Source organism: Taudactylus pleione, unplaced genomic scaffold (assembly GCF_031769625.1).
Source record: "Taudactylus pleione unplaced genomic scaffold, aTauple2 ptg000154l, whole genome shotgun sequence".
Taxonomy (NCBI): domain Eukaryota; kingdom Metazoa; phylum Chordata; class Amphibia; order Anura; family Myobatrachidae; genus Taudactylus; species Taudactylus pleione.
This window is the reverse complement of record NW_028284556.1, coordinates 16,381,476-16,401,389: the sequence shown is the minus strand read 5'-3', so window position 1 is coordinate 16,401,389 and position 19,914 is coordinate 16,381,476. Positions and strand designations below refer to the sequence as shown.

At 41.5% G+C, this 19,914-nt stretch overlaps 1 protein-coding gene across 1 annotated transcript in view; it reads right to left on the bottom strand.

Annotated features, from left to right (window-relative positions):
* SYNE1 (spectrin repeat containing nuclear envelope protein 1) overlaps positions 1-19,914 on the bottom strand; it is a 546,802-nt gene that overhangs the window by 350,526 nt on the left and 176,362 nt on the right. Inside the window, exons 19-24 of the mRNA XM_088474380.1 lie at positions 19,563-19,706; positions 16,864-17,037; positions 16,204-16,362; positions 8,035-8,199; positions 6,946-7,080; positions 5,232-5,390 (exon numbers count right to left, since the gene is read on the bottom strand). Of these exons, the coding sequence (XP_088330506.1) occupies positions 5,232-5,390; positions 6,946-7,080; positions 8,035-8,199; positions 16,204-16,362; positions 16,864-17,037; positions 19,563-19,706 (936 nt within the window). The remainder of the gene's footprint in view (positions 1-5,231; positions 5,391-6,945; positions 7,081-8,034; positions 8,200-16,203; positions 16,363-16,863; positions 17,038-19,562; positions 19,707-19,914) is intronic.

The window sequence follows — 19,914 nt, the reverse complement described above, 5'->3', positions numbered from 1 at the left end:
CCGCTTGCAGGAAGGCGAGAATCCGAGACAAACGAAACTCCCGCGGTGCATAACCTCTCGGTCGACACCACTGGAAGAACGTATGCCACACGCGATGGTATATCCTCGCGGAAGACGGTTTCCGAGCTCGTAACATGGTACGCACCACAGAGCTGGAAAACCCCCGGGACCTCAGCATGGCCGTCTCAACAGCCACGCCGTCAAAGACAGCCGAGTCAGGTCCGGGTGAAGGCAAGGACCCTGAGACAGAAGGTCCGGTCGTAGCGGCAACCGCAGAGGACTGTCCACGGACAGACCCCGAAGGTCTGAGAACCAGTGCCGTCTGGGCCACGCGGGAGCTATCAACAGGAGCGTCCCTCCTTCCTGTTCGAATTTCCGGATTACCCGTGGAAGAAGGGAGACCGGAGGGAACAGGTATGCGAACCGGAACGTCCACCGGACGGACAGAGCATCCACCAGAGACGCCCCTTCGTCTCTTGTGCGAGACCCGTACACCGGCAACTTGTTGTTGTGCCGGGACGCCATGAGGTCGATTTCTGGAAGACCCCACCTGTCCACCAGTAGTTGAAAAACGTCCGGGTGCAGGGACCATTCCCCCGGATGAACGTCCTGGCGACTTAGAAAGTCCGCCTCCCAATTTAGCACTCCCGGGATGAAGACCGCTGATATGGCCGGAAGATTGCGCTCCGCCCAAACCAGGATCCGAGAGACCTCTACGAGAGCCGCCCGACTGCGAGTTCCTCCTTGCCTGTTTATGTAGGCCACGGTGGTAGCGTTGTCCGACTGGACCTGCACCGGGCGACCCTGGAGAAACCGCTGTGCCTGCTGGAGAGCATTGAAGACCGCACGGAGTTCCAAGATATTTATTGGAAGCTCCGCTTCTGTCGGCGTCCACCTGCCCTGGAACAAGTGTGGACCCGAACCTGCTCCCCAGCCCCGAAGACTGGCGTCCGTTGTCAACAGGACCCAATTTGGAACCCAGAACGGACGTCCCTTGTTGAGGTGGGTCGTCTGTAACCACCACGCAAGGGACAGGCGAACCTCCGGGGTGAGCACAATCGTCTGGGACTTCAGAGACTGAGGCAGCCCGTTCCACTTGGACAGGATCAGGTGCTGCAGAGGTCTGGAGTGAAACTGGGAGTATTCCACCATGTCGAACACCGACACCATGGAGCCCAGTAACCTCATCGCCGAGTGTAAGGACACACGGCGGCTGTGCAGGCAACTGCGCACCCTTGACTGTAAAGCAGAGATCTTGTCCTCCGTCACGAAGATCCTTTGCTGTCCCGAGTCCAATAAGGCTCCAAGATGCAGAATCCTCCGAGACGGGATTAGAGTGGACTTCTGCCAGTTGATTAGCCAGCCGTGCCGTTGCAGCAGTGCAATGGTCAGGTCCAAGTGGCGTAACAGGAGCTCTGGAGATCCTGCCACCAATAACAGGTCGTCCAAATACGGCAACATGCGGACTCCCTGCAGCCGCAGAGAAGCCGCCATGACCGCCATCACCTTGGTGAAAACACGTGGTGCTGTTGCCAGGCCAAAAGGTAACGCCCGAAACTGGAAGTGGTCGCTGCGGATTGCAAACCTGAGGAACTGTTGATGGCGCAAAAGAATAGGGACATGCAGGTAAGCGTCTTGTATGTCCAATGACACCATGTAGTCCCCAGGTTCCAGCGCCAGAATGATGGACTGTAGGGTCTCCATCCGAAACTTCGGGACCCGCAAAGACTTGTTGAGTGCTTTGAGGTTGAGAATCGGACGATATGACCCATTGGGTTTCTGTACCAAAAATAGATTTGAATAGAAACCCTGGCTCCTCTGGGAGAATGGAACAGGCACTATAACTCCAGCCTGGAGCATAGTGTGCAATACCTTCCGCAGCTCCGTAGCCTTGTTTCGGTCTGATGGTAGACCCGTGGTGAAGAAGCGAGCCGGGGGTCTGTGCCGGAAGGAGAGGGCGTATCCGTGGGAAACCACCTCCAGAACCCAAGTGTCTGTCGTAGTGGTCGACCAACACTGGGCGAACTGTAGCAGGCGGCCTCCCACCCTGGGATCCCCCAAAGGGAGGCCCGGACCGTCAGGCCGCAGGCTTGTCATCTGGCTTGGGGGCCGGACGTCTGGTACTCCATGCCTGCTTCTGGGGCTTGACCGATTTCTTAGGGCCAGCCTGTCGAGGAAACGACTGTGGTTTGGGCCTGCCCTGGGCCCTAGATGACCGAAAGGACGATGGTCCAGAACCAGAAGGAGCAGCGGCCGACGGGAGACAAGCAGATTTGGCTGCCGCCAGCGTGGCCACAATCTTATCCAGATCCGGACCGAAGAGAACTTCTCCGGTAAATGGCAACGCTTCCAGACCTTTCTTGGAATCTGCGTCCGCCTTCCAGGATCGCAGCCACAAGGTGCGACGAGCAGCTACCGCTGCTGAAGAAATTCTAGACACCAGAGTACTAATGTCTAGAGCCGCCTCGTTGATGTAGGTGGCCGAATCACGGAGATTGCCAATCAACTCCACCTGTTCGGCCGGACAGTCGGATTCAAAAGAAGCCTCTAATGAATCCGCCCAGCGCTCCATCGCTCTGGCAACCCAGCAAATGGCCATAGCCGGCCGTGCTGCCCCCCCTGCAAGGGAATAAGCGGACTTCAGGCAGATTTCTACCTTGCGGTCCGTAGCATCCTTAAGGGAGGACATGGATGGCATCGGCAATGTGGCACTACGGACAAGACGGGTCACGTGAGAATCCACCTGTGGGGGGGATTCCCACTTAGCAAAATAATTATCCGCGAACGGATAAGCCACCGCCAGGCATCTCTGCGGCTGGTATCTTTTGCCAGGTTGTTTCCACGCCTCCTCTAAATGGTCCACCAACTGACCCGAAAGAGGAAAGACTGTGGCATCGCCCTTCACATCTTTGAAAAAGGCATACTTAGATTTAGCCGCTGGGGGAACTTCGTCCTCAATCACCAAGGCTGTGAGGACCGCCCGATTAAGTCCAGGAATATATACCTTGGACTTTGCATCAGCGTCCTTACTGTGGAGAGGTTCCTGATCGTAAGGATCCAGAATCTCCCCATCATCAGACGTCCCTTCGTCATCCTCATAAGGAGCGGACAGAGACGCCACCGGCCTTTTATGAGGCCGCATCACAGACTCCCCTTGCAACACATCCGACAAGTGCTGTACAGAACTCGTCAGGGAGTTAACCCACGCTGGCTCCTGAGAACCCGGGAGCGGGGAAATAGGGAGACTGTGGGGTACCACCAATTGTCGTGGGAACCCCTGCATGGGTGACGACACCACAGACTGCTGGGACAAACCCATCGGAGTAAACGCGGGCTGCGGAGCTAACTGGCCCACTAAAGCTGTTAACGCCTGAGCGAAACAAGACCAGGGCGGCTCCTGTACCGGTGCTGTAACCGTAATAGGCCGCGCCATGGACAAACACTGCCGGCAAAGGCCCTCCGCGCTACCCTCCCCCTCCGCTAACGGTACTTTGCACGTGGTACACTGTAGCCGGAGGGGAAAATCACTTTCAGACATGATGGCACCACGTATGTGACCTCTCTCACCAATTAAGTATTAAATAGGCGAGAGACCACCCTGCAGCACCGCACCGCAAGGGCTTTAGCAGAAAGAACAGGGACAGTAATAAAGCTGACAGTTTAGAGAAGAAAAGTTACAGGCAGAGCTAGCACAGTCACATACAATGCAGAGAAATAACAATTCCTGCACTAACAGCGCTGATCACTCAACTACACAGACACAGGGCCTGGTAGGACACAGCGCTGCATACACAGACCTGAGCCACAGCGGAGGAGAGGTATGCGGGGGGACCCAGACCACGATGCTTCCGTCCAGCGCTTCCAGCAGCGTTCACCATGCGTTCTGGAGAAGATGGCCGCCGAGGAGCAGAGAGGAGGCTGGCCTGGGGGAGGAGCGCTGCCACAGGACCAGTCGGCAGCATGCAGAGAGGGCTGTGTGCAGCGGGGGAGGCGCCGGCTGTGAGACAGGGAAGGCGCGCTCCCCTGGCATACATTTAACCCCTGGGACGCCGCAGCGCTACCGCTCTGCTGCGGTCCGCTGTCCCAGGGGGTTGTGGAAAGCGCAGGTTGGTCGCCTGGCTCCACGCTGCAGCCAGACCCCAGGGAGCCCCCTGCCTGGGGACTTAGAACCATGTGACCAGCGGGGACCCACCGCGGGACCCCGCTGCTTACCTTTGCCCCCCTTGGATCCGGCCATGGTCCGGAACATCTGGGGTCACCGCTAGCTGTGACCCCAGATGCTCACCAGCATCCCCGGATCGGTACCGGCGTTCTGGTACCGACGGGGGTGTAGGGAAGACAGCATGGACGTCAGGACTGACTGTCCATGCTGTACATCCAGATGTGCAGCCACAGCTGCACTGAAGAAAGCTTCAGGGGCTCTTCTAGCCCCCACTCCGACAGGTGCACCCGACGCCGGCCGGGCACCAAACTAAACTGAGGTGCCTTGGCTCGGGGGCGGGGTATAGGAGGGGGACCCTAGTGCATCCTGGGAGGCTGAAAAGCTTAACTCTATGGTGCCCAGCGACTGACGTCACACCTATACCCCAAGGTATCCTGTGGATACCCTATGGACCCTGAAGTAGAAAAGACGATTCTCTAATCATTGTATTTTGTCACTACATGGCGATATAAACATACAGTAGCAAGACTACATGAAATGCTGTTATAATGTATGGAGGTTTAGATAAAAAGGATTACAGCAACCTTTAAGACATAATATAATTGAGTTTACAATAATTACCCCAAGCATTTTGAGTAAGTACTATTTTACTGATATTGCATGCGTCTCTTATGTGTGAGAGTCAAGCTGGGTACACACTAGCCGATATAGTGGGCGATCAATTTATTGGCCAATATATCCTGTGCCCGTCGGCCAGTGTGTACCAGCGATATGTCTGTGAATGACGTCGTTCACAGAAATATCGCATTGGCTGCGCTGTACAGCCGATGGCAGATATATCTATAGATATATCTGTCCATCGGATAGTGTGTACGGGTGATCTGCCGACCGCCCATACACATGCAGTAGAAGCCGTGGGGAGGGGGCGCCCCTGACCCCCTCCACGGCCAGCGGGGTCCGCGGTTGCCTGAAAGATGATGGCCGTTCAATGTGTGTATGAACGACCATCATCTACAGATATATCTGCTAGGTATGTACCCAGCATCAGTAACCTGTAAGGTACACGTACCCTATGCTCTTTGGTTATCTTCTCACTACCATCTATGGGCAACATTTTGTTCTCTCTAGCCAATTCCGCTCTGCACTCTTCAACCGTGCCTAGAATCCTGTTCTTCTCCAGATGAATTTTAAGGTGCAGTAGATGGTAGGGAGCTTCACTCTGAAAATCCTTTGAAGTTAACACGGGAATGTAAATGCATTATAACATTGCTCATTTCAAACCATTTATTCCATTTCTTGGGCCAGATTCAGAGTTATATACTAATGGTGCCGCAGCTGCAATTTTTACAGCTGTGGAGTAGGGAAAATATGCTAATGCAACAGCCGCCCACCGGCCTTCACAGATGTCTGCAACTGATTGGACATACGCAGCATTAGACACGGGCCAGCAAAACAGTCTTAGTCATGCAGCATTGATGCCGTACCCGAGATGCTGAAGCCATGTTCTCTGCGTACAGGATTGCAGACACTCACGGAAACGCTCCCCGAAAATGGCCACAACACACCTTCATTTTAGTCGTCACTCCCCGTTACCTCCCACAAAATATTCGCTTGCTGTCAATCACTTGTGATTGAATCCTCACTGCAACCAGAATTGCAATCCAATCGGCGCGAGTGCACATTGCGACTGTAACACATGTGCAGACTACCGATAATCGCTCAACTGCGTGACTGCCGGAATAGCGTACAACTCTGAATCAGGCCCCCTTACATTAATGTACTGTAAATCTTAACATGTACTACAAGTGAAATGTAAAGCGGGAATGTATTAAAAAATTTTAGAGTTGCAACTCATATAACCCAAAAGCATTTCCCTTGTTGACGTATATGCACAATTGCCAACTGGCAGGACATTATGGACAGCTTGTTTCCATCAGTACAACATAAAGTAAGAAACATATTAAATTAAACATAGGTAGCGGTTAATGAACATGTGATATCCTGCACGTATCCAATTAGCGATCTTGGGAATGTGTCGGAATCCCAACAGATTGCGGAGGTCAGGGGGAGACTTAGTGTCAGGGGAAGGGTTACGCACTAGGGAGAGGCATCCTGACCGTCGGCATCCCATACCCCACCCAACAATTGGACTGCAGAGAAAATCTAGGTTTCCTCCACAATGCATTCTCACAATGGAGACCCAGTCTACCAAAAATATTAGAGTAATAAAGGCAAAGAAAAATTCTATGACCACTTTTCAACAATGCCTAGCAAGTTAGGATATCATACAGGAAGCAGTCAGCATCCTGGCGAGTGGTATGCAGACGGTCTAAATACTGGCGCCGGAATCCAGACTCCAGTATCCCGACCACTGACATCCCTAAGGTAAGTAGCAGGGGTTAGGGTAGTGTTAGGTTTAGGGTTAGGCACTAAGGGGGGGGGAGTGTTAGGTTTAGGGTGTGGGGAAGGGAAGGTTAGGTTTAGGCACTAGGGGGAGGTTAGGTTTAGGCACCGGGGAGGGAAGGTTAGGGTAGGGGTGAGGATTAGTGGTAGAATACTTACCTATGGGTGACAGGATTCTGACTGTCGGGATGCCACTGTCGGTATTCTGACGGGCGGCATCCCGACTGCCGGGAACCCATACCCAACCCTATCACTAAGCTAAAACATCAACATAAAGTAAAACATAACATTTACATTTAGATTCCTACTTTCCACTTAGAAACCTAGCATTATTGTTAATGTGATAAGCTACAATCTACAAAGGAAACTAAACTACAAACCTTCCATTGTTTATGTAATTTCCGGACAGTTTCCTGGAGCGACTGCTGGTCTTTTTCAGGGAGGATATCTGTCAGTTCATCACAAGCTTTCAAGAAAGTGTTAAGAACTTTCTGATCTAATTGTCCAAAAAAATCCTGTGAGCAATAATAAAAGTGACAGTGTTGTAAATAAAAGTTCATCCTTTCATAGACTGTAATAATACCAACAGCTATACAAAAGGTAATAGTGCAATGAAAGACACAATATACTGACAAAACAAGACCATCAAAACATGTAACAGGTTTTTAAAAAAAATGGCATACGTTCATTTAATTTGACACTAACCCAAACAATTAACAACAATAACACACACAAATACAAATATATAACTGTGCAGGTATTTTTCTAAACTATAACTTTCGGAGATAGGAAGTTTGCAAAATTTTAAAGTCTGCTTAACAACTTCAGCTCAAGTCTCATAATTATGTAGATTTGTATGCCTTGATATTTGGCATAAACATCTTCAGTGCACAAAATGATAATTATCTGAGCTTTATGCAATACAGGTTGAGTATCCCATATCCAAACTGCATGGGACCAGGGGTATTTTGGATATCGGAACATTCCGTAATTTGCAATATTTGCATACTATAATGAAATATCTTGGGAATGAGACAGAAATCTAAACACAGAATGCATTTATGTTTTATATACACCTTATACACACAACCTGCAGTTAATTTCATACAATATTTTCAATAATTTTGTGGCTCAAACAAAGTTTGTGTACATACATGAAATGTATTTATGTTTCACATACACCTTATACACAGAGCCTGAAGGTTATTTTATACAATATTTTTTTATAATTTTGTGCCTTAAACAAAGTTTGTGTACATTAAACCATCAAAAAGAAAGGTTTCACCGTCTCAGTCATGCTAAAAATATTCTGTATTTCGGAATATTTGGATATGGGAGACTCAATCTAGCTGCATATTAAAAAATAATGTTCGCAAAATGTAATTAAAAATGACTATTAATATTAATTATGGAAAGGCAAACGTTTTGGCCCAGTGAGCTATGGCGATATTATGCGTCTGGATACTTACAGTGTGCTTCTTCAGCAATTCTTCAGGGTTTCCTTTCTCTTTAAAGTACGCTTCTGATGTTCGTAGAACTTTCTCAAGTTCTACTCTGGACTCTTCAAAATTCTTCATCATGCTACTATTTGACTCTACATTTTTCTTCCATTCTGAGATTTTCTTTGCCATAGTCTTGATAAAAAAAAATAGTATGTACATATTTTATAATTAAGTTACATTTCACACTGAACATTCATAACAACAACACTTCTATTCCACATAACTATAGGGCAACTTTATTGTACACTGTGCTTTAGAGTCAAATTAGAAAACACCCATCACAACTCTTAATTTGTACTCAAATTTACAGGAGAACAATGTTTTATCAAGGTGCACAATTGCACATTCTAGGTATATTTGTTCCTAACTCTAAGTAATGCGGGCCATACATCAACAGCCTGATTCCCCATTCTGTCGACTCTTATCCACAGATTGGTGATCAAAACGCCGGTCATCGATGATCAGTCAGGGAAATTCAACATGTTAAATATCCCGACTCGCCAATTCTGACCATTTTTGGAATTGGAGGAACCGAGATTTTCGTGTCAGAATAGGGAATTCTCCCGATACAGGCTAGATATATGGGCCACAGTAGTGTTTTCACTTGTTGAAGAAATATCCTTATTGCAGTCATGTTGGAACAAAGTATAGGTCAGACCTTTCAACAATTTCATATATGTTAAAATTGATCTCTGTACATTTGTTTGTATATTTTCATGATAAGGTGGCTGGCAAATTATTGTTATTGACAATTCTCACACACAAGTTACACACAAGTAGGCCCTCAAATTCAGCTGCATTACTTGCTTGGGATTAAATCCAAATTGTGGCCTGTATTCAGGGTTTGCTGTACCTATGGGGCCCCACCATCTGCTTGTGAGAGTAGCTGCCATCACTATCAGCGCACATTTGCACCAGCCCTACCCATGGTACAGGAGATCCATCTAAAATTTGATAGATCTCTGCGTAGGCTCATCTAAATTCTGCCTGCATGCCTATGACAAAGCTTCAGAACACTTGGCTTACACGCAAATGCAAAGTTGCTGCCCTGTAACACAAACTAATCTGCAAGTGGAAATGCGTAAATACTCTCAGTCACCCATAGTTGCTCAAAGTTGTGTATGATCGACTACAGAGCATGTGCAGTGGGAACAACTGCCAAGAGCTGTCCGCAAAACTAACCTGAGCTCAAATCTGAATCAGCCCCTCTATGTTTAGGAAGAATAAACATATACTATAGTTGTCAGGTGGAAACGTCAGAAAACCTGTACCAAGTGGAGTTTGAAAAAAATAGTCATCTGGACTCTAATTACAATAGTAATTATTACAATAGTAATCTAGTCTCTAATTTCAATAGTAATCTGGTCTCTAATTACAATAGTAATTATATCAATAGTAATCTGGTCTCTAATTACAATAGTAATTATAACAATAGTAATCTGGTCTCTAATTACAATAGTAATTATTACAATAGTAATCTGGTCTCTTATAATAATAGTAATTATTACAATAGTAATCTGGTCTCTTATTACAATAGTAATTCTAACAATAGTAATCTGGTCTCTTATTACAATAGTAATTATAACAATAGTAATCTGGTCTCTTATTACAATAGTAATTATAACAATAGTAATCTGGTCTCTAATTACAATAGTAATTATATCAATAGTAATCTGGTCTCTAATTACAATAGTAATTATAACAATAGTAATCTGGTCTCTAATTTCAATAGTAATCTGGTCTCTAATTACAATAGTAATTATATCAATAGTAATCTGGTCTCTAATTACAATAGTAATTATATCAATAGTAATCTGGTCTCTTATTACAATAGTAATTATAACAATAGTAATCTGGTCTCTAATTACAATAGTAATTATAACAATAGTAATCTGGTCTCTTATTACAATAGTAATTATAACAATAGTAATCTGGTCTCTAATTACAATAGTAATTATTACAATAGTAATCTGGTCTCTTATTACAATAGTAATAATAACAATAGTAATCTGGTCTCTTATTACAATAGTAATTATAACAATAGTGATCTGGTCTCTTATTACAATAGTAATTATTACAATAGTAATCTGGTCTCTAATTTCAATAGTAATCTGGTCTCTAACTACAATAGTAATAATATAAATAATAAATTGGTCTCTAATTACAATAGTAATTATAACAATAGTAATCTGGTCTCTAATTACAATAGTAATTATTACAATAGTAATCTGGTCTCTTATTACAATAGTAATTATAACAATAGTAATCTGCTCTCTTATTACAATAGTAATTATAACAATAGTGATCTGGTCTCTTATTACAATAGTAATTATTACAATAGTAATCTGGTCTCTTATTACAATAGTAATTATAACAATAGTAATCTGGTCTCTTATTACAATAGTAATTATAACAATAGTAATCTGGTCTCTAATTACAATAGTAATTATTACAATAGTAATCTGGTCTCTTATTACAATAGTAATTATAACAATAGTAATCTGGTCTCTTATTACAATAGTAATTATAACAATAGTGATCTGGTCTCTTATTACAATAGTAATTATTACAATAGTAATCCGGTCTCTTATTACAATAGTAGTTATTACAATAGTTATCCGGTCTCTTATTACAATAGTAATTATAACAATAGTAATCTGGTCTCTTATTACAATAGTAATTATAACAATAGTAATCTGGTCTCTAATTACAATAGTAATTATTACAATAATAATCCGGTCTCTTATTACAATAGTAATTATTACAATAGTAATCTGGTCTCTTATTACAAAAGTAATTTGGTCTCTTATTACAATAGCAATTTGGTCTCTTATTACAATAGTATTCTGGTCTCTTATTACAATAGTATTCTGGTCTCTTATTACAATAGTAATTATTACAATAGTAATCTGGTCTCTTATTACAATAGTAATTTGGTCTCTTATTACAATAGTAATTTGGTCTCTTGTTACAATAGTAATTATTACAATAGTAATCTGGTCTCTTATTACAATAGTAATCTGGGGTTTTAATACAATAGTAATTTGGTCTCTAATTACAATAGTAATTTGGTATCTTATTATAATAGTAATCTGGTATTTTATTACAATATAATTTAGAATTTAACCTGAAATACTATACTGTTTTTGTATTATTTTTTGGCAAAAATGTTGCCAATCTCTGCAATATCTTAAATTTGGCAGAGAAACTACTAGGCAGCAAACATTTCCCCCTAAATGTATGGATTATTTTATTTGCAATGCACACATGCAAATATATATGGACTTTTTTAAGGATTCCCTAAACCTAGGGTCATGGGAATACTGTAAATGTACCCTATTCGTATATGTTAGGCTGTGGCATGTAAAACTGACTAAAATGATAATGTTACTATGCCTTCATAGACATTCTATTTACATTTGCTGTGCAAATGAGCACAAACTATTGCTCTCTGTTATCAATTTCTAATTATTGATACATATCGCATTGCAAAAATATTCCATTGTGAGAAGCTCTTTAAACCTTTATGTAGGTTTGTGTAATTGATATTCAGAAGATCATTTTTTTTTAGACAAGTAAATTATTTTTCAACATTTATGCAACTCTTTAAAATCTGGAGAACAGAATACTTATCTGAATTTCTCAAAACACCAATTTGATAGTATTTTTATTTCCGAATGAGCTAAATTGGGCACAGTTTGAATAAGTAGTTCTATTCTCTGATGCAAACTGCAGCTGATTCATAATTGATTAAATAACATATCTGAAGGTGACACATGAAGTGACAAAGTTGACAAGACACAAACAAGAACATACAGATTTTTCCTGGGTATATGCAAATGTTGATATATAACACTTATATGATGGTGCAAGACACAGAGAAAAAAAAATCTTACAGTCTAATAAACATGTAAAAAAAATGCTTAGGATGAAAAATACAACAAAAAGTATGAACACATGATACACAGTGCAGAACAAGGCATAAGGATTAAGTTGACAGTAGAACGTTTTCAACTAAAAACATAAACAGTTCAATAGAAATCTATTTTTTTTTAACAGAACATACAATATGATTAAATACACACAAGTAGTAATACCGCAGCCTGGATATGAGAACCTTGTACAGCCGATGAAGATTCTTCTGAAGCTTTGCAGCTTACTATATGTTCCATAATGTCTTTATGTATTGTCAAGTTGCTAAATGGAACAATATCATAACCCAGTGGTTCCCAAACTTTACGAATCACGGCGCCCTAGAGTATCAGCATTTTTTCCAAGGCACCACTGGGCCAAAAGTTTTTTATTGAGAAATTTGGCAAAATTGAAATGAAGTAAAGTGTGCTTATACGTTCAGTTATGTGGTGGTCGACAGGGCTGCGCTTCTTTTTGTCCACATATTTTTGACTGGCAGCCATTAGCACTGGTTTTGCCTAACATACTGACTAAAAATAATTTTAGTACTGGACCAATAACACAAGGCACCCCTGCAAGTGCCCTGTTTTGGAACCATAACCTATCATTTAACAGGTGAAAGGGTGAGAAAACTTTAGTCAGTAGCAGTCAGACACTGTTTTTGTGACTGGTGCAGTTTATATTCAATAACATTTCTAAAATATTAAAATAGCACTAGATAATAAATTACCTACACAGAATGTCACTTCATCTACTGTAGGTAATATTATTGTAACAGAGAGACAGTTTTGTGCACAATGCCAAATCTTTGCTACCACAGGCTTTTTGGCATAAGGAAGAAATAATAAGCCATATGGAAACAGTGTGACATTTTCTAGTACTGTAAATAAATCAAATACTGTATAGTTTATATTGTTTTTGTTATATTTATCTCCAATGTTTCTTTAATTATTTTTTTTTATTGATAACTCCATTGGAAATTATGGAACAGAATTTATTGAATGTTCTTAGAAAACACTAACTTTTGTTAGCCACATTAGTTTTTGTTTTTTTATCACCCAATCTAACGTACAGTAGTGTTAAGTATTTAGGCCCTCATTCAGAGCCGTACGCTCTGAGCAGAGCGCACGCTCTGAATGAGGGCCGGCCTCCATGAAAATGGAGCGTCCTCCTGGACGCTCGTATAGCTGTGGGTCACCACCCACAGGCTATACGAGCGTGCATTTTGATGGCCGCGATGGTCGTGACCATCGCGACCATCGAAACTGCGAGCCGGAGCCTGCGGTTGAGGTTTTCAACCGCAAGCTCCGGAGTGATTTTGGCTCTATCAGAGCCAAAATCACTCCCACTGACATCACTAGTGATGTCAGTGGGCCGGCTTCTGACGGGAGGCGTTCCCGTGGGAACGCCCCCGTCAGGGAGGCACGCCCCCGGCACGCCTACCAAAGGGGGCGTGCTGTCAATCAACATCGACAGCACGCCCCCTTTGATCAGACACAACAAGCGAAGGACTTTCCTTCGCTCGTCGCGTCTGGCGCATGCGCACGACGGAGCTCTCTCCATCGTGCGCATGCTCAGTCCAGAACATCGACCCACTTGCGAGCGGACAGCCGCTCGCGAGTGGGTCTGAATCAGGCCCTTAGTTTGCTTTCAAAAAGTTGAAAGTCAAAGTTGTAGAGGATACAGAAGAGGAAAAGTAACTAGATTTGTACCAGATGTGTAAGAGGTATTATTCATGGACTATTTATCTGTTCTGGGTTTGTATTCATTGTGGTTCAACAGCTTGAAAAATTTAACTATCAGATTATTATTTCATAAGGTAAACTATATATTGGGATGGGCCACATAAGTTCTTAACTCCACCGCTAAATATAAACAACTCAGAGAATAACAGGTATTCTACTTCCCTCACTTCAATTTGTTACCTCTTCATTTCATTTTAACAGTGTTCTATTAAGCCATGGCTCACAAAATGTGAAATTAAAAATGTTAATTAAAATTACAGAACTGTTTTCAATATAAAAATAACTGCATTTAGTAACAACATAAACATGTTATCTTCATGTATTCTAACTACCTTCAAAAATATTTCCTTTGTGTGAAGATACTGGATCTATGAAAGGACCTTACTCACCAACATTATATCTGCCTCTAATACTCTGCTAATCGGTGTTGTGCAAAATTTGACAGCATGGAACATATTGATCTGAACTCCAACTAAATCATTCATTTAATGATAGCAGAGTGTAGGTAGATCAACATTTCAGTGCAAAATTAAGTGTACATGTTGAAATAACCTAGAATGTGTCATAGGACTCCATTATTGTATTATGGCATTGGCAAATGAAGAAAATGGTTAATATTAACACTGCCATCTAGGCTGGTCATGGATGGAAGCCATTTGAATATAGGAGAAGCGTATTAGGACTAGGACAACAAGTGTTTGTAGTCAATGTTTATTGCCTCCAGCTTAGTACGAGAACAATACAGAGGAAGCATGTCCACATTCAGACGTATCTGCTATGTCACCACTAGCAAAAAGCAAGTAGAGGTCAGCAAATTTCTATAACTGATTAGACGGATTTATAATACATATGTATTGAAACAGTGACCACATGAATCAGTATATTTGCTCATCAATACAAAAAGTACAATATTTGCTCATCAGTACAAAAAGTACAATATTTACTCATCAATACAAAAAGTACAATATTTTATTAAATGCAAATCTGGAACAAAAAAAAAAAGGCGGGGAAGGGGGCTTCTTTCCAAAAAAAAATAATTCTCATTAAATTTCCCATCCTCATTTGGTCTACATATGCACTTCAGATCTCTCTTGCCGCTAGTGGACCTAACTCAATTTGCTAAAATGGTGCAATACTAAGGGGGTCTATGTTCGAATGATCATGGTACTGTCAAGATTATTATCTATCCATATTGCTGGGGATAATTTAATTTTTAATGAAAATATCCCCGCTATGTACATAGGGGAACTCGAAGGAACAACGGACGCGGTAATCACTGCCCTTGTTAGTTATATCACTGGCAAATTGTAGAAGTCTTTAATAGAAGTGAAAGACTGCCTGTAGAAGCTGTCACTGCAAATGCGCACAGTGTCAGCTTCCGGAGCTGTCCAGGGGCTGCAAGAGAGAGATCAACAGATCTCTCTCCTGCTCCTTGAGTCTCCATAGGCTTATACAATCTGAAGCTTTGCTTTTTGGAGTTTAGTACATAGGGGTCAGATCGTAGTCCTCATTGATAATAATGGGGACTGCAATCTGCAGCACTAATTAGCACTTTGCCAGAGATTTCTGTGAAATCTCCTGCATTGTGCTTTTATTACATAACTATAGCACATAAAATTATGCAGGAACTGCAGTTTCTGCATAATTATATGTAAAAAACAGCTTGATACAGTCCCCTAAATCCAATATGCTATTAGCAGCGGTAATTTGTGGCAGATAATTGATCCAGCCAGATGCTATTCAATTAGTCCTGAAAGCTGGCACTCATCAGGGATTTTGTTTCACCTGCCTCAAGCAAGCAAAACAAAATCCTCGAAATCAGCATCATTAAAACATACATATTTCATGGACCCTGTGTGTTTTTAGGCAAAAACAGGTAATTTTTCCCACGAAAAAACGGGCTCTAATAGATAGCCCGATAACGACCATCAGGCAAAAATCGTGTTAAAAGCCTGTTTTTTTTTTTGCAAGAAAAATTTATGCTGCTAATAGGATACCGGCCTACTAAGATTATTAAATATAATAGAAATTCAGCACATCCACCAGCAGTAAATTAAATATCTAAATGTTTAAAGATAGATAAAATAAATCGCGATTAAAAAAAAGTAGTTTGAAGTTATCATGGCATAAAACATGGAAATTATGGCTTTATGTTCCACACACTAGTTTCAAAAACCTGTAAAAATATTAAGACAATTGACCGGAGGCACACAACTTTTGTAAAAACAATTCTTTAATAGGAAGAACAGCTCATTTTCTAGGCAGACGCCCACACGTGTGTTATGCGCGTTCTCTTATTGCTCTGTGTTCTGCACTGTGTCTCACAGATATTCATGATTACCGATGTAGTACGTGGAGACTGAAAGATGGGAAATGTGTACAGGGTAGAAAAAACCCAGAACATGGACAACCAAAGAAATATAAAGCTGAAAATTGACAGGTGAGAAAGTCAGAAATGTAGCCATGCGCTGCAAATCACCTGGAATGCAGACTGTGCATCTGCTATTTTCTTCTGGAGACCAGACTGGTCAAAATGGTGCAACGATTTACTTAATGTCAATGCTTTGTGGATAGCTTGGCCATTCTTCTCAATGGTGATCAATGCCTTTTTACAGTTCTCTTGGTACAATAATAGATCCTACAATATGAAAAAACAAACAACATATGTATACAATTATAATATAATCAGGTTGATCACGTGGTGGCTGAATTATTCCTTTCAAGACTTAAAAATCTAAACTTTAATAACTATAAGCTGTAGTAAGTATATTCAAGTTTGTGCCATTTTATCCTAAGCTTTTCAGGTAATTTGTTTACCCGAGCTTTATATATATTATTGTATACAGTAGCCTTTTTCTCCCTTTTGCAGTATCAGCTGCGGTTATTGTTGTATATTTCATGTCTATACAATTTATTATGCAGCCCACCATGTACTATTGGGAGATGCCTGCTTATTGAATACATTTTGGAAGGCTAATGGATACAGTATGTTGAGCTTAATTGCTATTAACTAAAAATGCATTTATGAATAATGGATGCTAAACACAATATAGCAAAAATATAAATCGAAACCCTTTCTAGTTTTTATAATTTACTGTATATTATTACATTCCTTGTGTCTGAGCTGTATTATACATACCCGATGCTTTTGTTTAAAAACAGAAGTGGACTGTAAATCCATGTTTGACACTGAGAAAACTTCGCTCAGTTTCTCAAGAGACTCATAAAATATGGTCAAATGGTTCTCAAATTCTCCAAGCGGACTGAGAAGTTGCTGTGACTCATAAAGAAGAGGAGGATATCGCTCTCGGATCTAATGAAATGATGACAGAAATGTTAATACCTAATAAAATATCAGAGTAAAGTATTAGAAGTACAACATCATTGTCTTTATATGAACAGGCTTCTAGCTCAGTTGGCACACAATTCCTCTCCATTCAGAATGAATCAATTCACAAACGAGTCAAATCCTACACATTGCATGAATTTACTGGTGCATTCAAAAATCTAGTGTCACCAACAGCAAAAAAACACATAAGAATGTGAAATTTCAAAATTGTGCAATAAATATTAATGTTATATATGAAACATTGTACATCATAAACTCAGGGTTAATTTAAAAGTGGGTTGTGTCATTCAGGATTGATGACTGACACACCAGCACAGGTTTTTATAGGTAGTCAGTACATATGAAAAATATGAAATATGAAAAAATAATCTATGGTCCATTCATTTATTTACCAACATTTTTCATTGACTTTAACCACCTATTTTTTTAAGGTCAGCCTTTTGTATTCTGATAGTAATGGTGCTAAAAGCTATTACATAAATGTGTAAATACAATAGTGTATCAAAAAAAGAATAAGTGTTAAGACCATTTTTTTTTTGTTTAAAAAGATGTTGCTTTCAGGTCAGATTCATATAATGGCTTATTAGTACCACTGGCCATGCCACAAATAAATGGACAAAAAATCTGCAGAAATTAGAGATGAAAAGTGTAGTTGATTTGATTGTCAATGTGAACATACACTCAGTGGCCATTTTACTAGGGACATCTTTCTATTATTGAGTAGGACTTTAGTTGCTGTAGATTTGTCAGCTGCACATTCGTGCTTCAAATATTCCATTCGTGCTTCAAATACTCCATTCCACCATATGACATAGGTGCTGTATTGGACTGAGATATGATGACTGTGGAGGCCATTGGAGTACGCTGAACACATTGTCATGTTCATGAACCCAACATGAGATGGCGTATGTTTTATGATATGGTGCGTTATCCTGCTGGAGGTAGCCATTAGAAAATGGGTACACTGTAGTCACAAAGATATATACATGGACAGCAACAATACTAAGGTAGGCTGTGGCATTTAAAAAATGCTCAATTGCTATTAAGGGCCTAATGTATGTCAAGAAACATTCTTCACACTATTACACCACTAGCAGACTCATCTATTGGCAGGATGGATCCATGGGGTCATATTGTCTATGCCAATTTCTGCATGCCACATCAGAAATTGAGATCCGACAGACCAGGTGATGTTTTTTTCAGTCTTCATTATGCGCAGATTTGGTGAACTTGTGCCCACTGAAGTCTCAGTTTCCAGATGTAAGCTGACAGGACTGGAACCTGTGGGCATATTGACTAAAGTGTGGGTTTATAGAAGTGGAGTTGTTGCTCACTGCAACCAATCAAATTCTAGCTATTATCTTCTATAGGGAGCTAGATAAATAATAAGTAGAATCTGATTGGTTGCTATGGACAACATCTCCACTTCTATAAACCTGAACTTTAGTAACTATACCTCCTGATGTGGTCTTCTGTTGCTCTAGCCCATCTAATTCAAGCTTCAACATGCTGTGTGTTCAGAGATGATCTTCTGTATACTACTGTTGTAATGCATATTTATTTGAATTACAATAAACACCCTGTCAGCTTGGACCAGTTTGCCCATTCTCCTCCGATTTATCTCTTTATCAAAGTTATTGTCACACAAAGCTAATGTTTGTTTTGTGCACCATTCTCTGCAAACTCTACAGACTGTTGTGCATGAAAGTCCCAAGACATCAGCAGTTTCTGAAATATTCAAACCACCATGTCTGGCACCAACAATTAAGCTACTTAGATCACATTTCTTACCCATTCTAATGTTTGGTCTGAACAACAAATGAACCTATTGTCCATATCTGCATGCTTTTATATAATGAGTTGCTCACTACAGGTGGAGTCACCTGGTGTTCCACTCAGTTAATCTTCATGACCGAAAGGGGGCATGGCCTCATGCCCGTGAGGCAACACACCAAAATGTGCGCTGTTTTGGGGGGCTCACTGTGTGTCACCCCCTCATTTCCATCAAGCTGTGGGCTTTCTTAGCTCTCTGGGAGCTGCTAGGCAGCCCCCAGCCTCTCTGGACACAGGGGGGTGTCATCCATCACTGCTGCTGTAGGGTGACACCAATACAGCAGACTTGTTCTGTTATTGTGGTGTCATCCCTCGGATGGTGTCACCTGGTGCAGCCCACACCCTCCGCACTTCCCTAGTGATGCCACTGCTGCCACATGATTGGCTGATTAGTAGTTTGCATTAACAATCAGGTGTACCTAATAAAGGGGTCACTCGATTTTGATTTATACAGCATGTGTAAATATTTATGAAATGGGTAATCCTACAATAGCAACACTGCACCTGTGCTTTGTATAAATGCCGCTGTGCTTAGTACTGTGAAAATCAATAGAAGAATGTGGACACAATACTGACTTACACTCCCTTGAATACAAGACTAATAGTACAATAAATAGTAGGTGTGTGTATAAATGCAACATTGTAACACTTCTTACTTTATTTAGTTGGTCTTTGATTCTTGACACAGCTGCTAACATCTCGTTGGCTTCTGATGGAGGAGAATCCTTTGTGAGAAGCTGCGCCATCCTCGTAATTGACTTATACTGAGCTTCTATAATTGGCATTTTCTGTTTGATATCCTGGAAAAGACATTACCTTTATAAATAATTACACAATTGCTATCCATACAGTTGATATCAATTAGATATTTTCTATATTTATGTGAAACACTACCAATGAAGTGATTATAACAAAAATACTGTATGGCATTTCGCATTTCGCAAGGCCTCCGCAGCCTGGCCACAATAACATTTATTCAATATGACTCAGAAGCTACAGAGTATAAAC